Source organism: Dipteris shenzhenensis, chromosome 3 (genome assembly GCF_047967505.1).
Source record: "Dipteris shenzhenensis isolate YYH24624 ecotype China chromosome 3, Dip_SZ_1.0, whole genome shotgun sequence".
NCBI lineage: Eukaryota > Viridiplantae > Streptophyta > Polypodiopsida > Gleicheniales > Dipteridaceae > Dipteris > Dipteris shenzhenensis.
Window position 1 is genome coordinate 21,748,684 of NC_141598.1, and position 25,772 is coordinate 21,774,455.

General features: G+C 44.6%; 1 protein-coding gene across 3 annotated transcripts in view; it reads right to left on the reverse strand.

Annotated features, from left to right (window-relative positions):
• LOC147903513 (uncharacterized) overlaps positions 1 to 23,463 on the reverse strand; it is a 36,717-nt gene extending 13,254 nt beyond the window's left edge. For 2 of the 3 annotated variants that reach the window (XM_087372756.1, XM_087372755.1), the window contains exons 1-4: positions 23,249 to 23,463; positions 22,858 to 22,972; positions 10,471 to 10,560; positions 10,237 to 10,335 (exon numbers count right to left, since the gene is read on the reverse strand). In XM_087372756.1, the coding sequence (XP_087228882.1) occupies positions 10,237 to 10,335; positions 10,471 to 10,560; positions 22,858 to 22,972; positions 23,249 to 23,457 (513 nt within the window). In that variant the 5' untranslated portion in view covers positions 23,458 to 23,463. The remainder of the gene's footprint in view (positions 1 to 10,236; positions 10,336 to 10,470; positions 10,561 to 22,857; positions 22,973 to 23,248) is intronic. The other variant, XM_087372754.1, reaches the window with a different exon arrangement.
• Between the last annotated feature and the right edge of the window lie 2,309 nt (positions 23,464 to 25,772).

Consider the following 25,772-nt stretch of genomic DNA (forward strand, 5'->3'; position numbering starts at 1 on the left):
CCACCTAGATGCCTACTGCCCAGAGACTCCCTACCCTATTGCGCCTCTTGCCATGCCAAATCCAAGGACTTTTGCCCTCGCCACCTTTCCTGCACATGGTCGCTACCTGAGACAGCTTTTGGAGCTCCAGGTATCGTTTCTTGTGAGGTGTTGCCCATGTGGCAGCCCCCTCTCTCTCTCTCTCTCTCTCTCTCTCTCTCTCTGTGGGCATCTTCTGCCCTAGGTCTCCCTCCCCCATGCTCTCCTCATATGGGGGCTTAAAGATGGGAAGGTGACATTTCCAACACTAGCAACATCAACAAGTGCTAGTAGATTCCTAAGATAGGTGATTTCGTCGTATGCCATGACCCCTTTGTCAGCCCTAATCTAGGGACAATCAAGCACGAGCGTTTGTGTGTGTGTGTGTGTGTGTGTGTGTGTACATAATACATGTATAAGATTTGTTGCTGTACTGCGAGGTCTTGGAAGGGCTAGGGCTATACCAAGGCTGAAGAGAATGGCTGAAGGCTGGAGGAAATGGATGAAGAATGAGGGTGCACAAGGCCCCTTATTTTTTGGGATGGAAGGACTTATTTTGTCCAACCCAGCCAGCCTAGAGAGCCGACCAACCAGGCAGCTAGTTGGCTGGCTGGTTGGGCCATAAAGCCCAGCCCAATGGGCTGTCTAGGGAGGGGCAAAGGCAGCCTATAAATAGGCGCCTTCCCCTGCCCATTTCTCTTGCTTGCAGCTGCCGTTTGGGGCCCTCCTCGGGCTCCTATCTCGGCTGCTCTTGCCCTCTTCCTTAGGCCATCCTTTGGGGGGCCTTCTAGGCTCCTACCTTAAGCTAAGACCTAGACCTAACTACACCCTAAGATAGAAATACTATGCCGACTGTTCTCCAATGGTACCAAAGAACATGGACTTGTCCTACAGCTTCAGAGACTGACCTACGTAGCTCATGCATGATTGTCCCTGGACAAGGGGTCACAACATATGACAAGATCACCTCTCTTAGGCATCTACTAGCACTTGTTGATGTAGCCAGGTGTCACCTTGCACCCAAGTGTAGGGGTGCATGTGACACCTTTCTACGCATACAACCCAAAAAGAAGTACATACAGCCAATACTTTTCTTGTGCATGCAAGCATTGCTTTACATTGCCACGAACAAAGGACAGCCCTGCAAGATGACACACCGAGCACACTTCCAGCTTCTAAGTGGCCACCATGAAGCCATAAGTGCCTGTCATCCTCTACCTCTGCATGCACTTGCATGCAACATCTGTAAGAAATCCTAGATTTACTATATTTAGAAATGTGCTAAGGAACAAAAAGGAGATCGAAATAGCAGAGAACAAGAAATATTTGTATTGCTTGAGTGTCCATAGTGTGTCATCCATACAATTGGACCTCTCTTATATAGAGAATAAGAGTCACACATGAAAAGGTGTGCACTCCAAAGTGTATGTGCATGAAGAGGTGTGTAACCCTTGTGAAGGGTGTGACCCTTGATGAAAGGATACATTACAATGGTAGTGCCTCTTCAACAAAATGTCTCTTGTGAAGGGTTGTGCCTCATAGGAAGTGTCACGTCGAAAGGGCATAACCTTCCACAAGTATCCATTCATCAAACCATCCATAAGTCTAAGGTATAGAGAAAGGAATACGTCACACATTGTGACATCCCCTTCCACTCAAAATAAGACCCTGGTGGAGATAATGAACTGGTGTAAAAAATATCATGGTAAATTCTGAAAATGTTGCTGTAATATGTCAAGGTACTGCTGTAAGTCTTCATCAGATTGCCGAGTAGCGTCGGAGTCATCCAAATCTCGCCAAAGAATAAGGAATTCCGTGATAAGTTGATGTCGAGTCTCTCGCTGTCGATGGTCAAAAATACGCTCAAGAATAAGGAGAATATAAACGTCTTTGATTTTTGGGACATAGTCACTTGTAGGAGGAACTACTTCATCCCTTGGAATATACGTCTTTAATCAAGAAATATCAAATGTCAGATGAATTTTACCCCATGATGGTAATTCCAATTTGTAACTTAAAGGTGAATTTTTCTTGATGATCTAGATAGGTCCATGGTATCTTGGTCGCAACTTAGAAAACACAGACTTGACTGTCTTGTAGCAATGTGGGGCTACAAATAACAACACCATGTCACTAGTTTCAAATTCAAGGTGACATCTACGTTTGTTGGCGGACCGTTGATACTGCTCTTGCGCTTTTCGCATAAGATCCCTAACTTGGAGTAGAATATCTTGCGTTTCTTGAACCAGTTGATCAGCTAGGGCCACTCGATGTTGAAGTGCAAAATTCGTTGGTACAATTGGAGTGTGTCCATAAGCTGCTTGGAATGGAGTCATGCTAATGGAACTAGGGAAAGAGTTATTAGAAGCAAGCTCGAGCAGTGGTAAATACTCTTCTCAAGCTGCTAAGCGTGACTGAATATAATGTCGTAGCATTTCTTCTAGAACTCGGTTGACTCTGGGTGGAGTTGTATCCAAGGATTCGAACAAAGAAATCCAAAAGTCACTGGTAAAGTTAGGATCTCTGTCAGAGACGATGTTCTTAGGCAATCCATGGTGTCGAAAGATATGTTGTATGAAGAGTTTGGCGATGTCCGGATCCTATGCACTGCTTTTGCAAGCAACAAAGTGTGCCATTTTGGACAATTGATCAACAATTACCATAATCTGAGTGTTACCTCTGGATGATCGTGGTAGTGTTGTAATTAAATCCATGGAAATACTTTCCCACCTTTCAGTTGAAACTGGAAGAGGCTGAAGAAGTCCTGCTGGAAGTCGTCGGCTTGCTTTCATTCGTTGATAAGATAAGCAAGACATAACCATTTTGATGACGTCACTTTTCATATGAGTCCAGTAGTATGTTGCATAGAGTAACCTGTAAGTTTTGTTCATGCCTAGATGGGCAGCATAAGGAACTACATGATGCTCTTTTAACAAAAGACGTTGAGCATCCTTGTCATGTGGTACACAGACGCGATCTTGAAAGTAAGAAGGTCGTCTGTATAAGAATAGGATGAGAAGATCTTATATTCTGAAGTAAAATTTTGATCTTTCAAAAGAACTTGTACTACTGTGCCGAAGTCTTTATCATGGAGATACTTCCCTTTGAAAGAATTCGGAACATCCACAGATAATGTTACTATAGCTGATGCTAGAGTTAACCTGCTGAGAGCATCTGCAACTACATTGCATACTCCTGGAATGTACTTAATGGTCATGTGAAAGTTGGCCAGAAACTCAACCCAGCATGCTTGACGAGCGTTCATTACTGGCTAAGTAAAGATATACTTTAGAGAGTGATGGTCTGTCTTTACCACTGAGTCGGCTCCCATGAAATAATGTTTCCAAGAGTGGTAAGCATGTACAATAGCAAGAAACTCCTTATCATAAACCGGGTATCTGGTTTGGATATCGGAATGTTTATGGCTGTTAAAAGCAATAACTGTCTTCTTGAATCAAGATTGCTCCTGTAGCGATGTCAAAAGCGTCGGTCATAACCTCAAACGAAAGGTTTGGGTCAGCGATAGCCATAACAGGTGTGGTAGTGAGTGCTTGCTTGAGTTGTTGGAAACTATACTCTGTTTCGAAAAGCCACTGAAAAACTTCCGTGCTTTTCAATAATTCGGACATTGGAGCTGCAATCTCAAAAAACTAATAGACCTTTGTATGGTAGAAGTTTGCCAATCCAAGAAAAGAGCGGACATCATGAACATTCTTAGGAGTAGGCCAATTTTGGATTACCTCAACCTTCTTGGGATCCACAGAGATGCCTTGGGCTGAAATAACATGTCCCAAATATTCGAGTTGCGTTTTGAAGAACTCTCTCAACATTGATCTAGAGAGAATTTGCATGGAGAACTTCAAAAACTTGGTGAGGATGTTGTTTGTGCTCGTGTAAGGATCTGCTGAAAACGAAGATGTCATTGAGATAAACAATGACAACTTATCGAGGAAAGGCCTGAAGATGTCGTTCATTAGTATCATGAATGTGGCTAGAGCATTGTTTAACCCAAAAGGCATGACCAAACATTCATAGTGTCCATACTTTGTTCGAAAAGCTGTCTTGTACTTATCGCCTTCTCGTATGCAGATTTGATGATAACTAGAACAAAGATCAATCTTTGAAAATTATGTCGTGTGCAGAAGTTGATCGAAAAGATCATCAATGCAAGGCAATGGATACTTGTTTTTGATAGTGAGCTTGTTGAGGGATCGGTAGTCGATACAGAGGCGCATTGACTTATTCTTTTTTTCCAGAAGTAGTAGAGGAGATCCATTAGGGCTGCGACTAGGCCGAATGTGACCTTCGTCGACTAGTTCGGTCACCTATCTTTGGATTTCTTCATTTTGAGTGTAAGAAACTCGATAAGGAGGTGACGGTGGATTACTGCCGAGAATAAGTTCGATTGGATGATCCACTGGTCGTCGAGGTGGTAACTACTTCGGCAATTCCTATGGGAAAATATCCAAGTAAGGCTAGAAAAAGAATTGGTTGAGATACTCAGGAGGATCCTTTGTCGGTGTCTCCTCAACTACCGTAACCAACAAAAGTGAAGTCTTTACTTGACGTTTACGAACCCACTTCTTTACTTGTAAGGCGGAGGCAACTGGAGTTGAAGGAGAGTCCCTAGAACCAATTAGCTCGATAAGTTTTCTTGGTGGACAAACTGGATAGTATGGCTGAGAAAATTGATTGATCACTGTTGTCCGAAGATGACATCGTACCGAGAAAGAGGCATGATGTCAAAATTCAACTTATCCGTAAAATGTTGGATGCAAAAGGACAGGTTTTTGATCCTGGTGTTGCACAAGAAGGTAGTTCCATTAGCGAGTTTGATCTAATAGTCCTTGGCACTTGGCACTAGGACTGGTTCCTTTGCCATGAACCAGCTAGGAAATTATGAGAGCAGCCATTGTCGATGAGGATAGTGACCATTGTTCCACAAATCAATCCTTTGACGCAAAGTACTTGAGTGGCCAGGGAAGATTCGTGGTTACTGGCAAGGCTCATGTGGATTGTATTTGCCATTTGAATAGCTTCGCCTTTCTTGTCTTGTGCAAGGGTAGCATCTTCTGCCTGGGAAGTGTTGGGTTCCATATTGGAATTTTGCTTGGGTCGCTTTGGACAATCGAACCATCTATGGTCGCCAGTGCAGATCGTACAAAGTCCTTTTGTGCTAGAGCTGTTCTTCTTGTCAGAGGCCGCACCTTTGTGTTAGTGATGATGGTCGTGACTTTGTGAAGAGGAAGAGGCACGATCCTTAGAGGAGTGCTTCATAGGATTTCTGAGACTTGTTGGGATCTTGAGACTATCGATGACCTTAATTACTCGAGTTTTTGTCTGAACTTTGAGTTATCTTAAGGGCGAGCACCCTTGGCCAAAGTAGAGTTCTATGATTTGTTCGAACTCTGCTTCCCTGTGTTCTGAAAATCTATAATGTGCTCTACGTAAGCAATAGCGCTAGCAATGGTAGTGATGTTTGCTTTGAGGACATCAATGCGTAACGAGGGATTTAGGCCTAAGATGAAACCATGGAGGCAATCATCATTAGTCAAACCATCAATCTCCAGCACCAATGTGGTGAACTGGGAGATGTAGGAAGACAAGGAGCCCATTTGCTCCAACTGTCGAAGTTTTAAGCGTGCTTGAAAGTCCGCATTGGAAGGTATGAATTGCTTACGGAGCACATGTTCAAAACGTTCCCAAGTCACACTTTTGCCATCCTTTAAGCATCATTGCCACCAAAAAACATTTTAATTTGCCGATTTAAAATGCTCATTTTAATTCCCTCCCAAATCCCTGAGAGTATCATTCTTTTTCTTTCCCTTCCCTTGTTCAATCTCTCCTACAACCCGTGGATCATCGCTAAGAAACTCTATAATGTAAAACAAGTGTACATGCTACACTATCAACATAAACTACATTTAAAGAAACATGTAAATTTTCAAATGGAGATTTGAGGAGTGAGGCTGCCAAGGCAATCTTCTTGCCTTCAGTGATGTCGACAATGTCAAAGTACATGCGCATTTTAGCGAGCCATTGGTCAACTGTTCGGCGATTTTGTTGACTAATGTAGGCTTCCGGTAGTTTTATGTCGAGTCTTTTAGTTTTGGAAGCTTGAAGTAAGCGGTAGAGGGCACAAAGTTCAACATTTTCTACCTCTGGTGGAATCGGATCCACATAGTCATCGGGTGGCGTCACCTCATCCTCTATATGTGTCGTACTGCGAGAATCCTGGAGTTGTTGGACTTTATGGACCAAATCGGAAATGATGTCCTGAAGTTGAGAAATTTGAAGTTGAAGTAATGCTTCGCCATGTACATTTACTTCAAGGGTCTTTTTTGGATTAGAGTCGCTTATCTCCGAAGAGGTTGGATGCGAGCAATTCGACATGTCTGAGCTCCCTGTGAGAAGAGCACGAGATTGCGCTCTAGTTTGTAGCATTCCTGGAGGAAGATCCGGGCTGCTCCCTGAGATGGGGCAGACGAGGCAAGATGGAACCACTCATGGAAATCTGGCAAAGGAGGTCTTGAAGGAGGTAACACTGGTGATGCCGAAATGGGTGTTTCTGCTCATGAGAGGACAGGAGTTGGTTGCAGAGTCTACGGATCTGAGACAAGGTAAGGAGCTGCTGTCAGAAGAGGAGGATATCCAAGAGGAGTGCCTTTAGAGTGTAAATACTATCTTGGGGAAGGTGAAACCTACTCAGGAGGAAATCTGGGAGCTGAATGAGGTGGAGAGTACTCTGGAGATGTTGAAGCTAAGAGGTAAAAGTCTCTCCAAAGATGGACAGCAAACTCGTGTGGAATATCGGGTTCTGGGTATCTACGTGTCTCGTGAAACACAACCTGGATTGTGCTGAGGAAGTAGTGAAGTTGAGGTGACTCATGCAAAAGATATAGGATGCGGTCCAAGTCGGTAAAAGGGCACGTGACACAAAAGACCCACGATGCAAAGGCTCCAAAGTGGGCTGGTTGTGCAATCTGAACATGGTATTGAGAGATAGGTGATGCCTAAGGTATCCTTGAAGAGATAACAAGGGTGTTTGAAGAGATAACAAGGGTGTTACCAAGGGTTTCAGGAGATGTTCACATGCTGTAATGTTTCAAAAGGAAAACAGCAAATATGTGTTGAGAGAACGTCCTCAAAGAAGGAAAGGAAAGAGGCCACCTGGTACCAACGAATGACTGTCAGTTTGCTGCTGAAAATCATGTACCAACAGGGGCTTCGGGCTGGAAAGGGTACAGCATCAATTGTGATCTGAAAGAGGTCCTCATGTCAAGGTTGGTTGAAGACAAATTTCAGGCTCCCAAATTCGAAATTAGGGTTTGCTGTAGCAGGGGTCGAATCAGCGACCAAACAGTCCAGTTGTGGGCAGATGTCGCCACAACAGCACGATCAACCAGTTGGGGGTCGCTCTGTTTGTAGAGGCGAGATCTTTTGGAGAAGAGGGACTGGCTGAGGTGATTTGCAGGAAGGAAAAGTGATCGAATTTATGGCACCAACGTCTTGTTTGCAGAATCCGGACAGCAAGGTGACAATAGAGGCTGCAAAGGGGATCTGTTCTAAACAAGGGGTCTTGTAGGCAAGTAAAGCTTTTATACTAAAATAAGAAACCATTCAAATCCTACTTTCACCTTTGTGTGCCAAAAGCTAAATAGTTTAGACTAAAATAAGAAACCATTCAAATCCTACTTTCACCTTTGTTTGCCTTTGTTGGGACACACAAATTTTGTAGTATTGTTTGCTTTGGATTAGTTGTCTTATTGTAAATTGTAATCACTTCCTTATGTAGAATTGTGTTTGGGCAATAAGCTCCATTCTTTAAAGATTTCCTCATTATTTCTTTAACCCCTCCACTCATGTAACCTCCTCCTATAATCGGTGATGGAACTACGTTGCATAGTGTTACCTAGGAAATATTTGCAAGAATCTACGGCTGGGTGATGATGCACTAGCCTACACCATGTGTGTCCTTGTGTCTTTATACTAACATTGGTGGTGTTTGTAGTTAGCTTGTGGATAGTAGATCTTGTGTAAGGACCCCTAGGGTAGCTATGGCTAATTTGTAAAGGCGTGTTTCATTTGGTATCAAAGCCTCCTGTATCTCATTTGGTATCAGAGCCTACTCTATCTGCTTGCTTCAATTTGCGTGCTTGCTTCTTGTACGTGTGTGAGCATCACAATTTCACTTTTTGGTTTTTGCAAATTAAGGTTGTGAAAGTCAAATTTGGATTGTGTTGTGAATTCATAACATAAGTAAAGCTTGCATGCTTTTGAAATTATGTCTGGTTTCAGGTTGTGAATTTCGTTTTTATGTATTAGGACAGAAATTTGCTGTTTGAGGGTAGAAATATGCGAACTCTCTTGTTTGTCGTTGTTCTGTATGTGCTGACTGTGAAGTTGTCTGGCTGTTTTTGCTGCTGACGAAATGCTGGAGCTGCTATCCTTCACTTGCGGTCTAGTGCTGTAGCTCTTTGCAAACTGCTACGTTGTAACACATTGAGCAGGGAAAGAAAGGCGATTGCAGAAGAGAGAGAGAGAGAGAGAGAGAGAGAGAGCTCTTTTGCACACAGGTTTTTCGATCGTTTTTGCAGTTTGCAGGTAGTTTTTTGCTGTTATAGCAGCAATCTAGCTGCTTGTACATGTTTTGGCTGTTGTAGATGTGCTCGAGTAGGCTCTGGCAGGTGGCATCAAATAGTAGATGTTGTCACAATCTGTGACGTATTCCTTTCTCTAACCTTAGACTTATGGATGGTTTGAAGAATGGATACTTGTGGAAGGTTATGGCCTTTCGACGGGACACTTCCTAGGAGGCACAATCCTTCACAAAAGACACATTCTATTGAAGAGACACTACCATTGTAATGTACCCTTTCATCAAGGGTCACACACTTCACAAGGGGTACACCTCTTCATGCACATACACTTTGGAGTACACACCTTTTCATGTGTGACTCTTCACTCTCTATATAAGAGAGGCCCAACTGTATGGATGACACACTACAGACACTAAAGCAATACAAATATTCCTTGTTCTTTGCTATTTCAGTGTCCTTTCTGTTCCTTAGCACATTTCTAAATATAGTAAATCTGATATCAGAGCAAATTTCGCTCCTGCCTATAGGAAATGCCCCCACCTTCTAGCGCCTATCTGATACCTCTACTTCCACTAGAAGGAGATCCACGTACGTTGTGCATGGAAGAGATGGAGAGAATGAGCGTAAAAATTTTTAGTGCCTACCCCACCTAAGCCATTAGTGGCCTCTCCATTTCCCTCACATCCCTAGTTGATGTGAATGGACACGACAAAAATCGTGTATTTTTGAGGTGTTTGGGCTGTCCCAAAACCAAGGGACGCACCTTTTTCAATGTTGGACGCACCTTTTGAAGAAGAGTTTTTGACTCCTCACCCAAGGGACACACCCCATCGTGAAAAAGACACCTTTTCTTGTGGGGACACCCCTCTTCAAAACAGGGATACACCCCTTCATCAAAAGGTACACCTATTCCAAGGGTCATACCCCTTAGAATAGGCACACCCTTTGGCACCAAGCACCCACTTATAAAAAGGTACCTAGAAGGCCTAAAAAGGGAAACCAGCCTTTCACCCAAGGCCTAACCCTAGACTACCCAAGGGTTCATAGAACCCACATTTTAATTATTGGTAACCACCACCCAACAATAGGCGCTTGAAATCGCAAAAAAATCAAAATGTGATCTACTCTGCCTATTTTCTGCCGTACGTGATTGCGCCTTCTTCTACTAGCAAGCCATACCCTTCGTCAAGCCTCCATCTTGCACAGATCTCGATTGTCTGCATCAGCCGGCTCCTTTGCATAGCTTTTTGGCTTTGTTAGACACAATAACAATGAAGCACGCCTGAAAACCTAAACATTATAGGTAAGTTTGCTTTTACAGCTAAAGAACCCATCACAATGGACAAAGCAAGAGAAACATTACTATTTATCTACTCAAAATATGAATCAAATTCTTTTACAATAAAGCACAAGCATGATAGAAGATAAAAGTACAATCTGCAGCTAACGAAACTAATCCTTGTATCTTACATTAGTAAATTATTCTATTCAAACATTGCTCCAACAAAACAATCCCACAATCTTGACATTGAGATTGTTAAATTCACCTTACAAAACAAAAATACTTAACTACCATCCCTAAAGGAGGAAAATTGAAAAAGCACCCTATTATTCATACCTTTAGAAATTGTATAAACTCTCGAGCATAGTCTGTGCTTGCCAAATCATAATTGTAAAAGTCATGCATGATTGGTGTGACCGAGGCCAAGAAAAGGAGCTACAACCACCATCAAATAAAGCCAACTCAAGATACAATACTCTTACAAAAGCAAGCCTATCCACAATATCTATCCTCAAAAGGCTCGCTAATACTAAATATCAAATAACTAGAGATGACTTATAGGATAGATACCAGTAAATGTGCTCCCAAACTGCTACCAAAAGTAAAAAGGATACCCCCAACACCTTCTAATGCAATCGCTATCATTAATAAGTGTTTCATCTGCAAGATAAGAATTTTTCAATTATCATAAAGTGAAATATTTGAACTGAATAAAGAAACTTCAAAAAAATATGCAAGTTTTACCAAACTATAGGCAAAATGGAAAAGAGCCCCTGTCAGAATAAATATCTTAAGCAACGTGCATTGACATGTGATACTAATATTACTTGTGTTGCATTGACATGTCAACTTATTTCCTTCACGTGCTAGTGAGTTCATTCAAATAAAGAAGTCAAGTCCTATACTATTGCGATGTATCAAAACACACACACACACACACACATATATATATATATATCTTCACTCGTGTGTGTTTATACCTTGCAGCAAGGTTAAGGGGGAATTTTTTTCCCTAGCAATCATTGTCACAGTAGTTGATGGGTCTAGTGTTCCACCATGGACCCATCGTTGACCGGCACCCGTCGGGCTCCCACCCGTACCCCCTTAGGGGGACAAGGCCTATGAGACTCAAGTTTCCGAGACCCTAGATTGCACCATTTGGAACTATAATGGTACCTTATGGTCAGACCCAAGGAACTTCTCGAAGTCTTATACAGGACGAGACATAGTCTTTTACACGGAGACACACAAGAGCCCAGAGTGTCCACTACCGATAGTCAATGGCTACACATGGGAGTCAACCTTCAAAGATGAGACGAGGGATTAAGGAGGAGTTTGAGGATCAAGCGGGGTCGCAATATTGTACAGGTCTTCCCTTGCTGGAGCCATCTCCATTGAGAGGAAGGACGCACACTCCTGATTCATGTGGGTCCGGATCTGACGCATAGACACCCGTGACCTTTTCATAGCAATATGCTACTTCCCGCCAAACACATCCCACTTCGCCAGAGTGGCAGGAGAGGAGGGTGAGACCTCGCCGTATGCACCCTTACATCAGGATATCCCAGACATTTCAGCCCGCGGGGAAGTTCTCCTTGTTGGGGACTTCAACACCAGGACGAGCACGCGCCAGGCACCACTCCTAAACTTCCTAGACGACTCTATCATGCTACCAGACATGGGCCTAGATGGAGCAAGTATGACCAAGACCTCATCGGACCGACACGGGCCTATTACACCATATGGACACGCGCTCCTTGATCTGGGCAGGATGCATGATCTCATCAAACACAACGGGCTTGACCTATGGCCCTCCTCAGGTGGCTTTACTTGCTTCCCACACAGGGGGGCACTAGTGTAGTAGATTACATCATGGGATCCCCTACCTTCACTTCATGTATCACCAACTTCACTGTAGCACCACTCCCTCCAGGAGCTGATCACACATACCTATTCTTCACTATCGCCACCCCACGCTTAGCCACACCACACACACCACATAGGAAGCACGACACCTACCACGACATACACTTTGATCACAGCCTCTCACCGGCCTACTCTAGACGCTTAAACAGACTCCTAACCTACATCGATCACATACCACTCATAGAGGACCGTGCTGCCCTGATTAGTCGCACACTCCAGAGGCTGTCCTCCAAATCTTTCCCCACACCACACGGTCCACTAGACCACCACCTCTTGGTTCTGTACCCTGCAACAATCGGTACGATGCGGAGTGCAAGGCTTATCGCCGACAGCTCCGACTTGAAACCAAATGTCACCTCCCGAACACACCAAACACGGTGCGCAAGTACGGACGTCTCGTACGTCGGAAGAAGCAAGCATTTCTTCGTCGAAATGAGGAGCAGCTGCTGCACATCTTGTACAGCAACAACTCTAAGGATTTTTTGCAGAGATTCCTTGAGCGTAGGTCCCCATCACCCCTCACCGACACGAGAGTCTAGCACACGTATGCACACCATCTTTATGATGTCCCACACCAGCCCACTCCAAATCTCATACACACATCGCCCCACCACTTGCTCATTGTTCACCAGAGGGGGAGTCAAGGACGCGACATTGAAACTGCACAATGGCCGAGCTAAGGATCACGAGGGGCTATGCACTGAGTTTATCGCATATGGGATCGACACGTTAGCCCCGATCCTAGCAAAACTATTCAATGACACTGTTTGCCTTAGCTTTTCCCTGCACCTGGACACTCAACACCATCACCCCCATCCACAAGGCAAGGGATCCCATGGACCCAAGTAACTACAGGACTATAATGATTGGACATGTGATGTCCAAGATCTATGCAGTTGTATTGGATGCGTCGGTCAACCTGTTCGTAGAGATGAGAGGGCTCAGAGCAGAGGGTCAGGCTGGTTTCAGGCGAGACCATGGGACTATGGATCACATACTCACACTCAGGAGTGTCATTGAGGAGGCCAGATCACGGAGGAGAGGATATATTGCTGCTTTGTAGATTTTCGCAAAGCCTTTGACATAGTACCTCGAGCTCGTCTCATCACATGCCTACAGACACTGGGATTTGATCAAGAGATCATCTAGGCAGTCATGGCACTGTATGAGAGTCTCAGGGCGAGTTCGGACAGGAGCAGATTGGACAGATGAGATCTTGAGTTACCATAGGAGTCAAACAGGGTTGTCCCTTATCACCGACCATGTTTGGCCTCTACATCGATGAGCTTGAGACTTTCATGGGGGCATTCGGTGGGACCGGTTGCTCACTTGCCGGGATCATCATCAAGATTCTTCTTTCTGCAAATGACGTGGCACTCTTGTCGTCCACACCCGAGGGGCTCCAGCGACACCTGGAAGCACTGCAGGCTTTTTGTTTATCCCATGATTTGGAGGTCAACCTTGGCAAGACCAAGGTCATGATCTTTAACACCTCTCGAGCAAACATGCAACGGAAGCAATTTACTTTTACTTTCGGTGGGTCACCAGTTGAGATCGTATTCTCATACACTTACTTGGGGGTCATCTTCTCCGGCCCGATCTTCACAATGAGACTAGCGATGCAGGCCAGACTGAGCAGGGGATACGCATCACTAGCTCGGCTACAGAGACAATGCTTCCACTCCCACTTCCAAGACCCTCGGACCAAGGCTCTTCTCTTCAACTCCTTGGTCCGACCAGCCGATATGTATGGCAGCCCTTGTTGGGGGGCTGACATGTCAGAGATAGAGTGGACACGGGTGGAGCGCCTACAGATCCTCATGCTCTCACGAATGATCCGGGGGAAACCATCTGTACCACATCACATCATTCAAGCCAAGTTTGGTGCTTCTCCACTCGAGCTAGATGCAGCCTTTCATACCATTATATATCTACACCGGGTTAGATCATATGGGGACTACACATCAGGGAGACAGAGGTTGCCATGGTTAACTCTCGATTCCTCCATGAGGTTGGCAACAAAGGGAGACGAGCGATGTTGGTATGCACGGACTCACAAATGGCTTGTGAGACTAGGGTTCCACATCGATAGGATACCTCGTTTTCAGTACAGTTTAGATGCCCCTCCGGTACTCCCACCCAGCCATCCCGATCGGGCCACACACCAACCAGGTCATTCGTGAGGATCTCCTGCACCTACACACCTTTAGGACCTAGTTGGAGCCGAGGGAGCTTCCAGTGAAGCTGAGTTTCTACAGAGATTATTATCTTTGTATTTCGGAGGAGGGATTCATCACACCACCGAGGTACACTGAGCTTCATATGCCTCACTTACTACGGATCTCCATCGGACAGTTTCGGGTATCATCACACCGCCTCCGCATAGAGAGCGGCAGAGTAGAGGGGATTCCTAGGGAGCATCGCTTATGCATATTGTGCGACTGTCAAGAGGTCAAGTCGAAGGAGCATTTTATTTTCAGGTGCCCAGTGTACTACGAGATCCGAGGTCGCTACCACTGCCTCTTCAAAGACAGCTCCGGGCTCCTTCCCAAATTCCTCGCCTACCCAGATCAGAGATGCCTCGCGGCCTTCATTCACAGGGGGGTCCGACATAGAGAGTACTTACTCAGGCGACAAGGCTTGGCCACATCATCAGAGATCTCTCAGAGCAGGATCACAGAGTTCTTCCCATCGAGTGACATTCATCGTCCAGTCTCTAGCCGTAGACGTGACAGAGACCCTGACCCGACAACCACAGCACGACACACGAGACATCGAGGGGACACACAGATCACTTTGGGGGACCTCCCGTCGTTGTTTAGACCCGAGATACATCCCACGGGAGTCACGGTGGCTCTGGTCTTGCATCGAGCCTCGTCCAGGAGATCGAGACGTACAACACCCCTTGACGGGCACCAACGTCCCATCACGGCTATGCACCAGCTAGGGCAACATGACATACGGAGGATTCCACCCCGCTCGAGTCCTTTTCTTTTCATTGTTACATCCAAATGTATTTGATTTGATTATGTATAATCAGACTTAGGATTCAGCATGGGTAATGAAGCTCGTTTCAGTAGCTCCATCCTTACTGTGATTTGTATCAGGTTTTCTTTCAATCTCATAGACCCATCGGTCTTTCGAAGACTCCAATAAAATTTCTTTCTTTCTTTCTTTCTTTCTCATGCAAGGGTTCAAGAGCAAGATCATCTCCTTGAGCAGAATCGGCTCCTTTTTTGAAGCAACTCCAGCTCTTGCACGAGCAAGGAAAGAAGACAAAGGAGGATGCAATGACATTGGACCATTTACAACTTCAGGCGGCCGCTCATCGGGCCAGATGTCATGTCAACTTGGTAGCATTGGGGGTCCAGCATAGGCGAGATCAATAGGAGATGCTTTTACAGCATCAGCAGTTTCTCACAACCTGCTTGTAGTTCCTCTCCCCATTAGCAGCAACCAGTGTGAGTCCATCATAAACTTAGGAGTCTTCCACCCTAGAGCACAGCGTAGTGGACTATCATTCTATAGTACCCACAGAGTTATTCATCCACAAGCAGTCCTTTATCTGCTCAAGAGTCTTCCATCTCCGAGCACAGTTAAGTGGACTCTTCTGCAACAGTTCAAACATTGGCTTCTCTTGGGAATACCACTCCAGAGGACCATTCAGTTTCCACAATAGCTGCATGCGGTTCCTCAGGGTCTTCCATTGCAGCCATTTCAACAACTAGCTCTCAAGGGTCTTCCATCTCTAGGGCTATCTCAGCTTAGTCACAATGCACACATGATGAGCCTCTTGGTCTACCACCCGTGGTGGAATCATCCACTTTCTGCAACTTATTCTCTTGGGGTTCCCATCCGAGGGGATCATTCGGTCAGTGCAGTTACATTAGATGGGTCTTCCACTCGTCCAACAGCTTTATCGTATCCAGTTAGTTTGAGCACATTGGAGGAGGTGGAGACAGAGGAGCACTTCTTGTGTACTTGCATTGTTTACTATGAGATCCGAGGACGATATCATTGCCTATTTTAGGAGGGCCACAGTTTTGGACCTCTCTTCCAACTGATTCACTTCTAGGACCAGGTTTGTGTTGGCCTCTTTCTAATGGAGATGCAACGGCATAGATATGAGGAGACATGGTAGCTAGCTAGGAACGGAATGGAAATATGGAAAGCATAATGAAAGGCAAAGGAAGGAAAGTACAAGTGCAAGGCAATAACCAAAATACTCACAATGTATTGATAGCTTGATGTTGACTAACATATTAGACAATACACAAGTACAACAATATATAGTGTGCCACTAGACTCTAGAAAGTCACAATGTCTATGGGATATCTCACAATATGACACATGGCATGTCTAGGACTCACTAGACTATAAAACCACTAGTATACTCATTTTTTACTCACTTTGGCTTCATATTCCAACACCCCCCTATGAAGGCAAGGTAAGAGACTACTGGAATGGAACCAAGAACAGAACATGACAATGACGGTCTAAGGTGAGGGACTATTGCAATGGAACCAAGAACAGAACATGACAATGACGGTCATCAAACTGTGCACCCTATGTAGCTCAGAGGCTAAAGTCTAAGCATGTTCAGAGGTTGATCCAAGCACTCTCATGGCTTGAGACTCAACATGCTCAGAGGCTCACGTTATAGCATGGCTACATGACCAGCTCATAGGTCTAGGAATACAACAACATCCCGAAACTCGGCCAGGCCTGATAACGAGACCTATCAAAGCCAATACATGGCTCCCACAATACATCCCCCTCTAAACCTATCAAAGCCAATACATGGCTCCAACAGTACATCCCCCCTTGGCTTCATAATAGCACATGTTAGGAAGCCACACACCAAAATAGAAAAACCAATATATCTTTTCAAAAGGACTATCCAAGGCAGAGGACCTTTAGACTCGATGAAAATCAACCACTCAATACATATCATTTTAGGGGGACTACCCAAGGCAGAGGACCCCAAAATAACATCAAGTATGTAGTAATAAAAAATAAATCTCTTATGATAAGAGATGTCCTCCAAGTAGCCACTGCACATGTGTGCACATCCATGCAAGTCGATGACAATGTCGATGAAGCACTAGGCATGGATGTCCCAAAATATGTGTTGGTGAAGTCCATGGGGTAGCTACATGGAGCGGTCATGGCATGACTCTCAAGATAGAAGATGGAGGGTCACCTAGCACCACGGGCAATCAGAGAAGTAATCGGAGAAGCCGGGAAGTAACTGTACCTCACATCAAGATCATTTTTCTTTATCTTCTTGTTGCAAATTAGTGTGGAGTCTACACATTGTTATAGAAGGCGGATGAGGTGTGCAATGTGGCAGCTCGAATGGCAAAAAGATAGAGCTTCGTGGGCAATAGGAGAAGCGTGAACAACAGGAGCAACTGCGTGGGCAACTAGAAGCAGCATGGGCAGCTAGATGGCGGGCAGAGAGGATAGCTATGTGGGTAGCAAGAGACGCTGTGTGGACAGCAATAGCTTAGCTTCGTGGGCACCAACTGGAGCAGAAAAAGATGGAGGTGGAGATCAAGATAGTGACAGTAGGCTGGAAACTGTCCTCCCGTGAATTCAAGAACAAAATCCGCCCGCAGGAATAATTTTCGTCACTTTTTGCAAGAGCTATATCTTTTCATAGAAAACTCGGATTGCAATGATGTAAAAACGAAAATTGTAGTACTCAAGGTCCTCTACAACTTTCCTGAAGACACAAAGTCGTGATTCTGCTTTCAGATCCAAATAGAAGCGTCACATCATCCGCAGGTCACAGAGAGAGCAACAAAAATAGCACCACTCCAGGCCGTCTTTGTAGCTGAAGGAAGGAGAAGAGCTCACCAAGGAAAGGGAAGAGAGGTGGCAAAAGGTCAAGTTGGAGAAGACAACGTTAGAGGAGAATCCCAATGTTGATGAAGCCTTCAATGGAGAGGAGTAGGGAAGGGGAGCTCCTCCAAGGGCAGCTTCTCTTTCCAACCACCCTCTACCTCATGGAGAAGCAAGGAGGAAGGAAAGGGCTAGGAAGGAAGGCTCTAATACCATATGAAAAGACATGGTAGCTAGCTAGGAACGGAATGGAAATATGGAAAGCATAATGAAAGGCAAAATGGAAACGAAGGAAAGTACAAGTGCAAGGTAATAACCAAAATACTCACAATGTATTGATAGCTTGATGTTGGCTGATATATTAGACAATACACAAGTACAACAATATATAGTGTACCACTAGACTCTAGAAAGTCACAATGTCTATGGGATATCTCCCAATATGACACGTGGCATATCTACGACTCACTAGACTATAAAACCACTAGTACACTCATTTTTGACTCACTTTGGCTTCATATTCCAACAAGATAGATCTTGTTGCACCGGAACAACGAACGGAAGGAGAGAGTGACACATGAGACTGAGATAGATCAAGCCCACTGTCATCACTGACTACACATTTGAGTCTTTCCTTGGACATAGAATAGTACAAGAGGAGGAGATAGATGATATGAGGGCTTAGTGGGGAGACGACGAGGAGCAGAGATCTAGGAGATACAAACAATGCAAAGATAGACCAAGGCATGCACGTCAGAGGTTCATCCCATCACAGCTATATTCGGAGGGGATCGCCCCCGATCAGAGGCGTCATCATCGACATGGCCCTCCGCATACAAAGGTCATGGAGACCACGCCCCCTAACACCGTCGCTCGCAAAGAGAGAACCTAGTAGATCCAACTACGAGATACTTTGGAGAGACAGCCTGGCAGACACAACTACAAGATATTTTCATAGCTCATAGAAGAGCCACCCTGGCACTTATGTATTTTGACTCTGAGATGAGTACTAGTTTTTAACTCTTGTATTTTAAGTTAGCTTAGCATAGTACTCAACAAAGAGCCCTAGCGAGCCCTCCGCTCCGACCCCATAGTGGCTTGTATAAGTTAATTCTATGTTTGTACTTTGTCTCATGTGCTCGCGAGGCCTCCTGAAGACCTTTATACATCTTTCTTTCTTTCTTTCTTCCACCCAGGAAGCTCGATCAGTTGAATCAGCTTTAAAAAAGGCGCATATAGTTTTCATAGTTATTTGTGATGGGTCTTCCTTCCGTGAAGACATCTCAGACTCATCAACAATTGCAATCGATGAGCCTCTTGGGTCCACCACCCAAGGGGTTTAGTTAGTACTCTTGGGGCTTCCACCCAAGGGGACACCATAGATACAGCAGACAAGCGTGATGGGTCCTCCATCCATCAGGCCTTTCCATTAGCTACAGTCAATTCCTATGGGTCTTCCACTCTTGAAGCTCCATTGGCCACATCAGCTTTAGTCGGGATGACTCACATGTCACCTTCTCATCAAGAGTGTTCAAGACTAGTGGGCTCAGTTTCCAGCCCCACTGCCCTTGACCTCAGTGGGAGGGGCCGTCTCAGGAGTCTGCCAGACCAGTTTCAAGCAGAATACCCTTGCAACTGGAGTAGCAGGTGTAGCTATCAGCAGTACAGAGGTTGACGATTCCTCAAGAGTCCGTGAGGATAGCCACGTAGTTCCCTCCACAATTCCCCACTCCTCAATTCTTTAGAGAGGTAACAAATACAATTCCAATCAGTAGAGAGGTTGACAACGCCTTACGATTAATGTGTCCATTCCGCGAGGTTCGTCATACAATTTCCTCTTCATCAGATCCCGAGCCACCAACAATAACAGTGACCAGTGTCCTCACCGTCAGTTCCCTTGGTATGGTCACGGTTCAGTTGATTCATTGGAGGTGTGCTCATTAATCAGGTCCCTCTCTGAGCTCTCCATTTCTGCGAGAGGCATCCTTAGTTTTAGAGAGTTCTTCATCCTTTCAAGGAGCACCTATTCCTTCCATCTCTCTGTTCTTTCAAGATGCAGCTACTTCATTTAAGGTGTTCTCAACAGCTCCAGACATCTCACTGTCCTCTCAAGCAACATCCAAATTAATACATTCAATGCAGTGATGCTCAACAACTCCATTCCTCTGGGCAGCATCCTCTTCAATCCAAACTCCATTCTTTAGAGGAATGCTTATGAATCCCCACCATCTCACAGTCCCATTAGAACACAGCTACAGTTCAAGCAGCTCCCGGCATTACTCAGGTTCTTCGGAAGGCATTTACATCCATTGTTCTAAATTCCAAGAGGGTGACAGGGCTTTTTTCCTCAGCAATTATCACTTTAGCAGAGGAGGCAGGTGTATACCAACTTTTTTTCACAGCAATCATACAGGCAATAGTACCTCAATTTCCAAGAGTGCATGTGAGTATTCTGGAGTTTCTGAGCTTTCAGTTCTAGTTGCCTAGCCTCAGTGGCTTCATCATCACCCCAACAGTTCATAGAGTAGCACTGTCATTTCTATGTGGGTTGATCTTCCGTAGTGGGAAGGGTGCATGCCAGTAGGTGTTAGCTAGTTTTATGCCATTAGCTTTCCAGAGTGCAGTGTCTCCACATCAATAGTCCAGTCAGTCCTCAACAGTTCACAAGGACAGCATGCAATTCATATTTCCATACCTATCAGAGTGCCATACCACCTATTGATCAAAAGTTCACAATAATAGCGTGATGGGATGATTGGCCACAGCAGTTCCGCTTCCAGTCTTCCCGGCAATACTGGTTCTCATGAGCTTTTACTAAGCCACCATGTTATGGAGCTTTCGTTCCTCGACAGTGCCAGACCAGTCCCAATGCCAGACTGTTATTCCCCATTTCTTTGGAAGGACAATCAACTTTCGAGCAATAGTTAGTGGTCACCATGATCACTTTCGGTTGGCAAATCTACTCGATCCCTCAATAGCTACCATCATCCAAAATTTAAGCAAGAAGGAATGTCACATGCACCCCTACACTAGGGTGCATTGTGACACACAACCCGACCCAATATATTTTGTCATATGCCATGACCCCTTTGTGAGCCCTAGTCCAAGGACAAGTCAAGCACGAGCTACGTGAGTCCATTTCTATTTTCCTAAGTCACAGGCCACGACGGAGCAGTTCAAGTCGCCAGGGCAAATCATTGTGAGGTATCCACCTAGCAACAAGTTCAGACAAGGGGAATATCACATGCACCAATGCCAGACACAAGTGGAAGTGACAATTGGCTATACAGTCACCATCTCGTAGCATCCCAATGCACCATATTCCATTGGCAGGCCCACCAGGTCACCCAGGGTCAGTATTCATGGCTAACCAAGTGACCCGACCAACTAGTCAGTCAATCGACTAGTCTGGTCAGCCAAACCACCAGCTAATCAGCTGGTTTCCCAGCCCTATTTAAGGGGTTGTTTGCCCCTTAGTCTTTGATTCAGTTTTGGGCATTCTTACCTGTTGTTCCAGCCGCACAGTACCAGCCCCCCCTGGCCATCCCACGATCAGCCTCCAACAGGGCAGCACAAAGCTAGGGCGCTATCTAGACAGCAGCAATTCGAGGTGGTTCCCATCTGTTTGGTATGGTTCATCGCCTTCCGACCGACAAAGGTTGCCATTGCTGGCCTTATCTTCATTCATGACTTTAGCAGTTGAGGGTGATCAAAGGTGCTAGTACCCATGCACATGCTAATGGTTTGAGAGTTTGGGGTTCCATATGGACCATTTACCCCCCTTTCAATATAGCATTGCGTCCCTTCTGTTTCACTCACCTTCCACGAGGTTACGCACGTTATCTGAAAGGATCTCTTACAAATACACAAGTTTAAGACCTAGTTAGCCCTTGGCGAGCTTTTGTGAAGCTCAACTTCTACAAGAATCACTACTTACAAACATCATAAAAGGGCTTCATCAATCAGCCGGGATATACACGGATCCACCTCCCCCACTCTTTGAGGATATCTATCGAGCAATTTTATGTCTCATCGCACCGGACTATGCATTGAGAGTGTGCGGGTTGACCTAAAGAGGGTCGCATCTGCACTCTATGTGATCAGCATGAAATTGAGTTGAAGGAGCACTTTGCTTTTAGATGCCCCATGTGCTATGAGATTCGAGGTCGTTGCCATTTCTTTTCAAGGATGGTTTCACACCCCTCTCCAAGCTCCTATCTCCGAATCAAAGATGCTTGGCAACTTTCATTTATGAGGCCGTCCAACACAAAGACTACCTGCTCAAGGCACATAGACAAGATCAAGGTACACAGCCGAATTCCACTTAGAGCATGATCACTAAGCTTTTTCAACCAGACAGCATGAACCGACAAGCCATAGGGAGATGGCGTAGCCAAGTCCCAAAGCAAGAGACACAACAAACTCGTCAATGGGTCAAAGCACAAATCAAGCTCAATAATATTTTGTCCATTTCACCACACTAGAGGCACGGTCGATGCATGTGATAGTGGCACTTGTCCGACTTAGGGTCACAACTAGGAGACCACAAAGTACCACACGCATTGATCGTCGCCAATGCTCTATCACAAGTTTTTTATGCTATCGCTACAACCTCATACACCATCGGGATCTCTCGTGAGCTTGATCCCTTTGCCAGAATCCAGATGACCATCGCAATGATGTCACACCACAACTTCCCAATGGGCTCGTACATTTTATGTACTAGTATTTCTATGTTCATGTTACACTTGTCTTGGGTGTACATGCCTGCTTAGAGGCTCCACCCATTCAACTCATTGTATCGACCCTTCAGTCTTCCTTTCTCGGTCAAACCCTCCTTGTACACACTGATACACACTCCATGGTAGTGGTCTTGCTCTAATGTGCCCCTTTGCATGTGTATACAAGGTGAGCAGCTCATCAACAAGGGAGTGCGTGAAGCTTCTTTCAGCAAATAGAACAACTGTTTGAAATTATTCCCACATATGCACACGTCCATACATTATGTATATGCATGTACGTTTAATGCCGGGAGAATGACAAATTCTTCATTTCGACTGATTTTTTCGTAAAAGAAAAATGGACGTTAAGTTCTATACCGACATGCTCATCTGAGCGCTGTTTCCTGTAATATTAGTAATGGAAATAAGGTGGGCAATGATCGCTGTACAGTAAGAAGCCTACCTCGACGTTTGGTGGCTCGAATCCCAACGCTGAAGCAACATGATTCTTGAAAAGGGCAATTTTGGGCTCCATCGCCTTCAGTGCACCACCTCCATCGTTTCCGAAATCAATTGCCCTGCAGCGTCACCGTGGCAGGGGTCGGTTAATAAAGACGCCCGGAAAGTAGTTGCGATTACTATGCGTGCAAAACTACAATTGTTTCGCAAGCTAACGAAATCGAGTGTATGGAAGAAAGAGCTGCCGGATCCAGCGCGAAACGTGTGACCGAGCGAGAAGCGTGGGCTAATAAGGATGTGCCGTGGCAGAGCAGGACAGATCTGGGGACCCAGAGAAAAGGGGAGAGCAAGCGTATGCAATGTGGGCAGAAGGGATGTTGGGAGCAGGAAAGTACTTGTGCCAGGCAGCGAAGATGAAGATGGAAGAAAAAAGGACACGACCGGCGAAGGAAGTGAAGCCCATGGCGATGGCGATGGCGATGGCGATGGCGATGGAGATGGAGATGGAGTTCCTGCAAGTGTTTGTGTCTCCAGAGTCCCGAGTAGCAAGCACCTCTTTTTTTTTTAGGAAATCCAGAGAAGCACCTCTTTTGACTTTCCACATTTGAAATTTTTGAACTTCCCATTCTTCCCTCTGCCCGCCCATTTCTCTTTTGTTTTGTTTTCTCTTTAGTTCATTCAACCACTTGTTTAGCCCCTACATTCAAAGAGATTATTGGATCCTCCAAACACCTCGCGTCCACAACTTTGGGCAGCCCCCCGGCACAGGTTTTACATAGTTGTTGCATGCATCACATTTGGTGGCGCCACATACTTTTATCGCGGCTTGGGTGGTGTGTAGTGATTGATCCCCGCCCACCAATAGGGACAAAGTAGAGGCTTGGGCGCGCAAGATCTTGAGGACACTACCAAACAACTTATTGGCTTCTTTAATAGCATGGAAGGCTCCTCACCTAAGTGATGGGAAGAATTGAATGACTAACCCAATTGTTGTAATCTTTGACATTAATTTTTTCCATTGTTCATTGAAAATCAAGACTTTGTGTGCAAATAAAGTTTGTATGGGATGTTGAGTTTGCAAGGTAGTTATGTGGCCTACTGGTCCCTTATAATTGCCACTTTGCCAAGCCCATATCTTTGTAGTAGCGATACCTAGCTTGCAACTCATTATTAAATTAGTACTTGATTGTTACATAGTGCACAAATGCTTTTTAATTCTCTTGCTTTTAGGAGACAATGTGGATTCTACTAGTCCAACAACCATGGGGAGGTGCTAGTGATGTTGTATCCATGGAGGAAGAAGACAAGGTGGATAACATGCATAGCACGAAGCACTACATTAATACACACTACATGCTTATTCAAGCTTCCATAGGTGGTCTTGAACCACCTCAAAGAATATTTTGATATTCTAGTTTGACATTTGTTGAAGCTATGGTTTAAAATTAGCCCTTCAAACACTAAGGTAAGAGTTGGTCGTTGATGCAAATTTGTGAAGTTGGTCCCTCTAGTCATATAATGTGCTTGGTATTCTAGTAATTTAGAACCCATCAACATGATAAGAGACACAATGATCTTGAATAAGAGACCTGCCAAGTTTAGTTGTCAAATGTGTCTACTCGTGTACATGTAGCTCTATCAAATGTATGAGCATGTGCCTATGCTATATATGCAACAATACTTTGAGGAGCTAATATATGCCAATGTAGAGGTTTAAGATGGCAAAAGATACTTGCAATACAAAAAACATGAGCTTGAAATTTTAGGCATGACATTAATTTGTACACAAACAATCAAAAGAACGAAATGAAACACTCTAAATGAGATCCACGACAAGAGGTTGTCAGTACCAATAAAGAATTCTTCTACATATATGAAGCATGTAAAGAGATATCTATGCCATGGCACTAGCATGCTACATATGTAAGGCATTGTATCATGACTAGATAAGACGGGTATATAGCGATGGCCCTCGTTGATTAAGACTTAACATAGTAAATTAGTGATGTTTTTTAAAAATTATGTCACAAAACAATTATACTAACACTGCTATTTGTTTCAGGAAAATGAATTCACAAAAACAATTATACTAACATGTCTATTTGTGTGGCTTATTTTGGGACAAAAGAAGTCAAGAGAGCCCTACTAGAGAGACTGCTCACCTTGCCATTCATTGAGAGCATGTGTGCTGATCACGAGGAGATGTAAGACTCTCAAGGTTCCTTTTAGTGGTGGCATTACCTACAATGAGGAAGGGGGAACGAGCTTTGGGAAAAGGATGCATAACTCATTGATGTATACATTCCTAGGATAGATTTGCATTAAAATTAAGTCATCAACATTCTTTATTAGTGTATGATTTCCCGTGCTTACTTTGACTACACACACCTCCTTTCAGTAGATAAGGAGGCTTTCAACCTTCCCTAGCCCACTTTAGCTCTTAGGACAAGGGCATGTCATGGACATGCTTTAGCTTGTACAAGGTGTAGGGACAACATATGTTCCATGCCATTGATCATTGTATGGGTTACAAAGTCAAGGATAGCTATGGTAGAGAAGGAGAAGCTGCTTCGTTGGTCAAAGATGAGAAGGCCCTTGCCATCATTGCTTTGGGATTGAGTGACTCCTACATTCATCACATTGATGGATTTGAGACTTCACATGAAGCTTGGGTACACCTAGAAACTATATTTGGTGCACAAAGGAAGTGTTCTAAGTATAGCTTACTGATTAAGTTTTTTGGGCTAAAATTCAAACATCGAGAATCACTCTCTTCACATTTGAATACCATGAAAAGCTATACTAAGGGAGAAGAATATTGTAGTGTATTGCTCCGTTGTTTCTATTATAACTTCTCACTACAATTAAAGACAAAAAGAAAAAGGGATGTAATTTAGTATAGCATAGAATTTATGATTA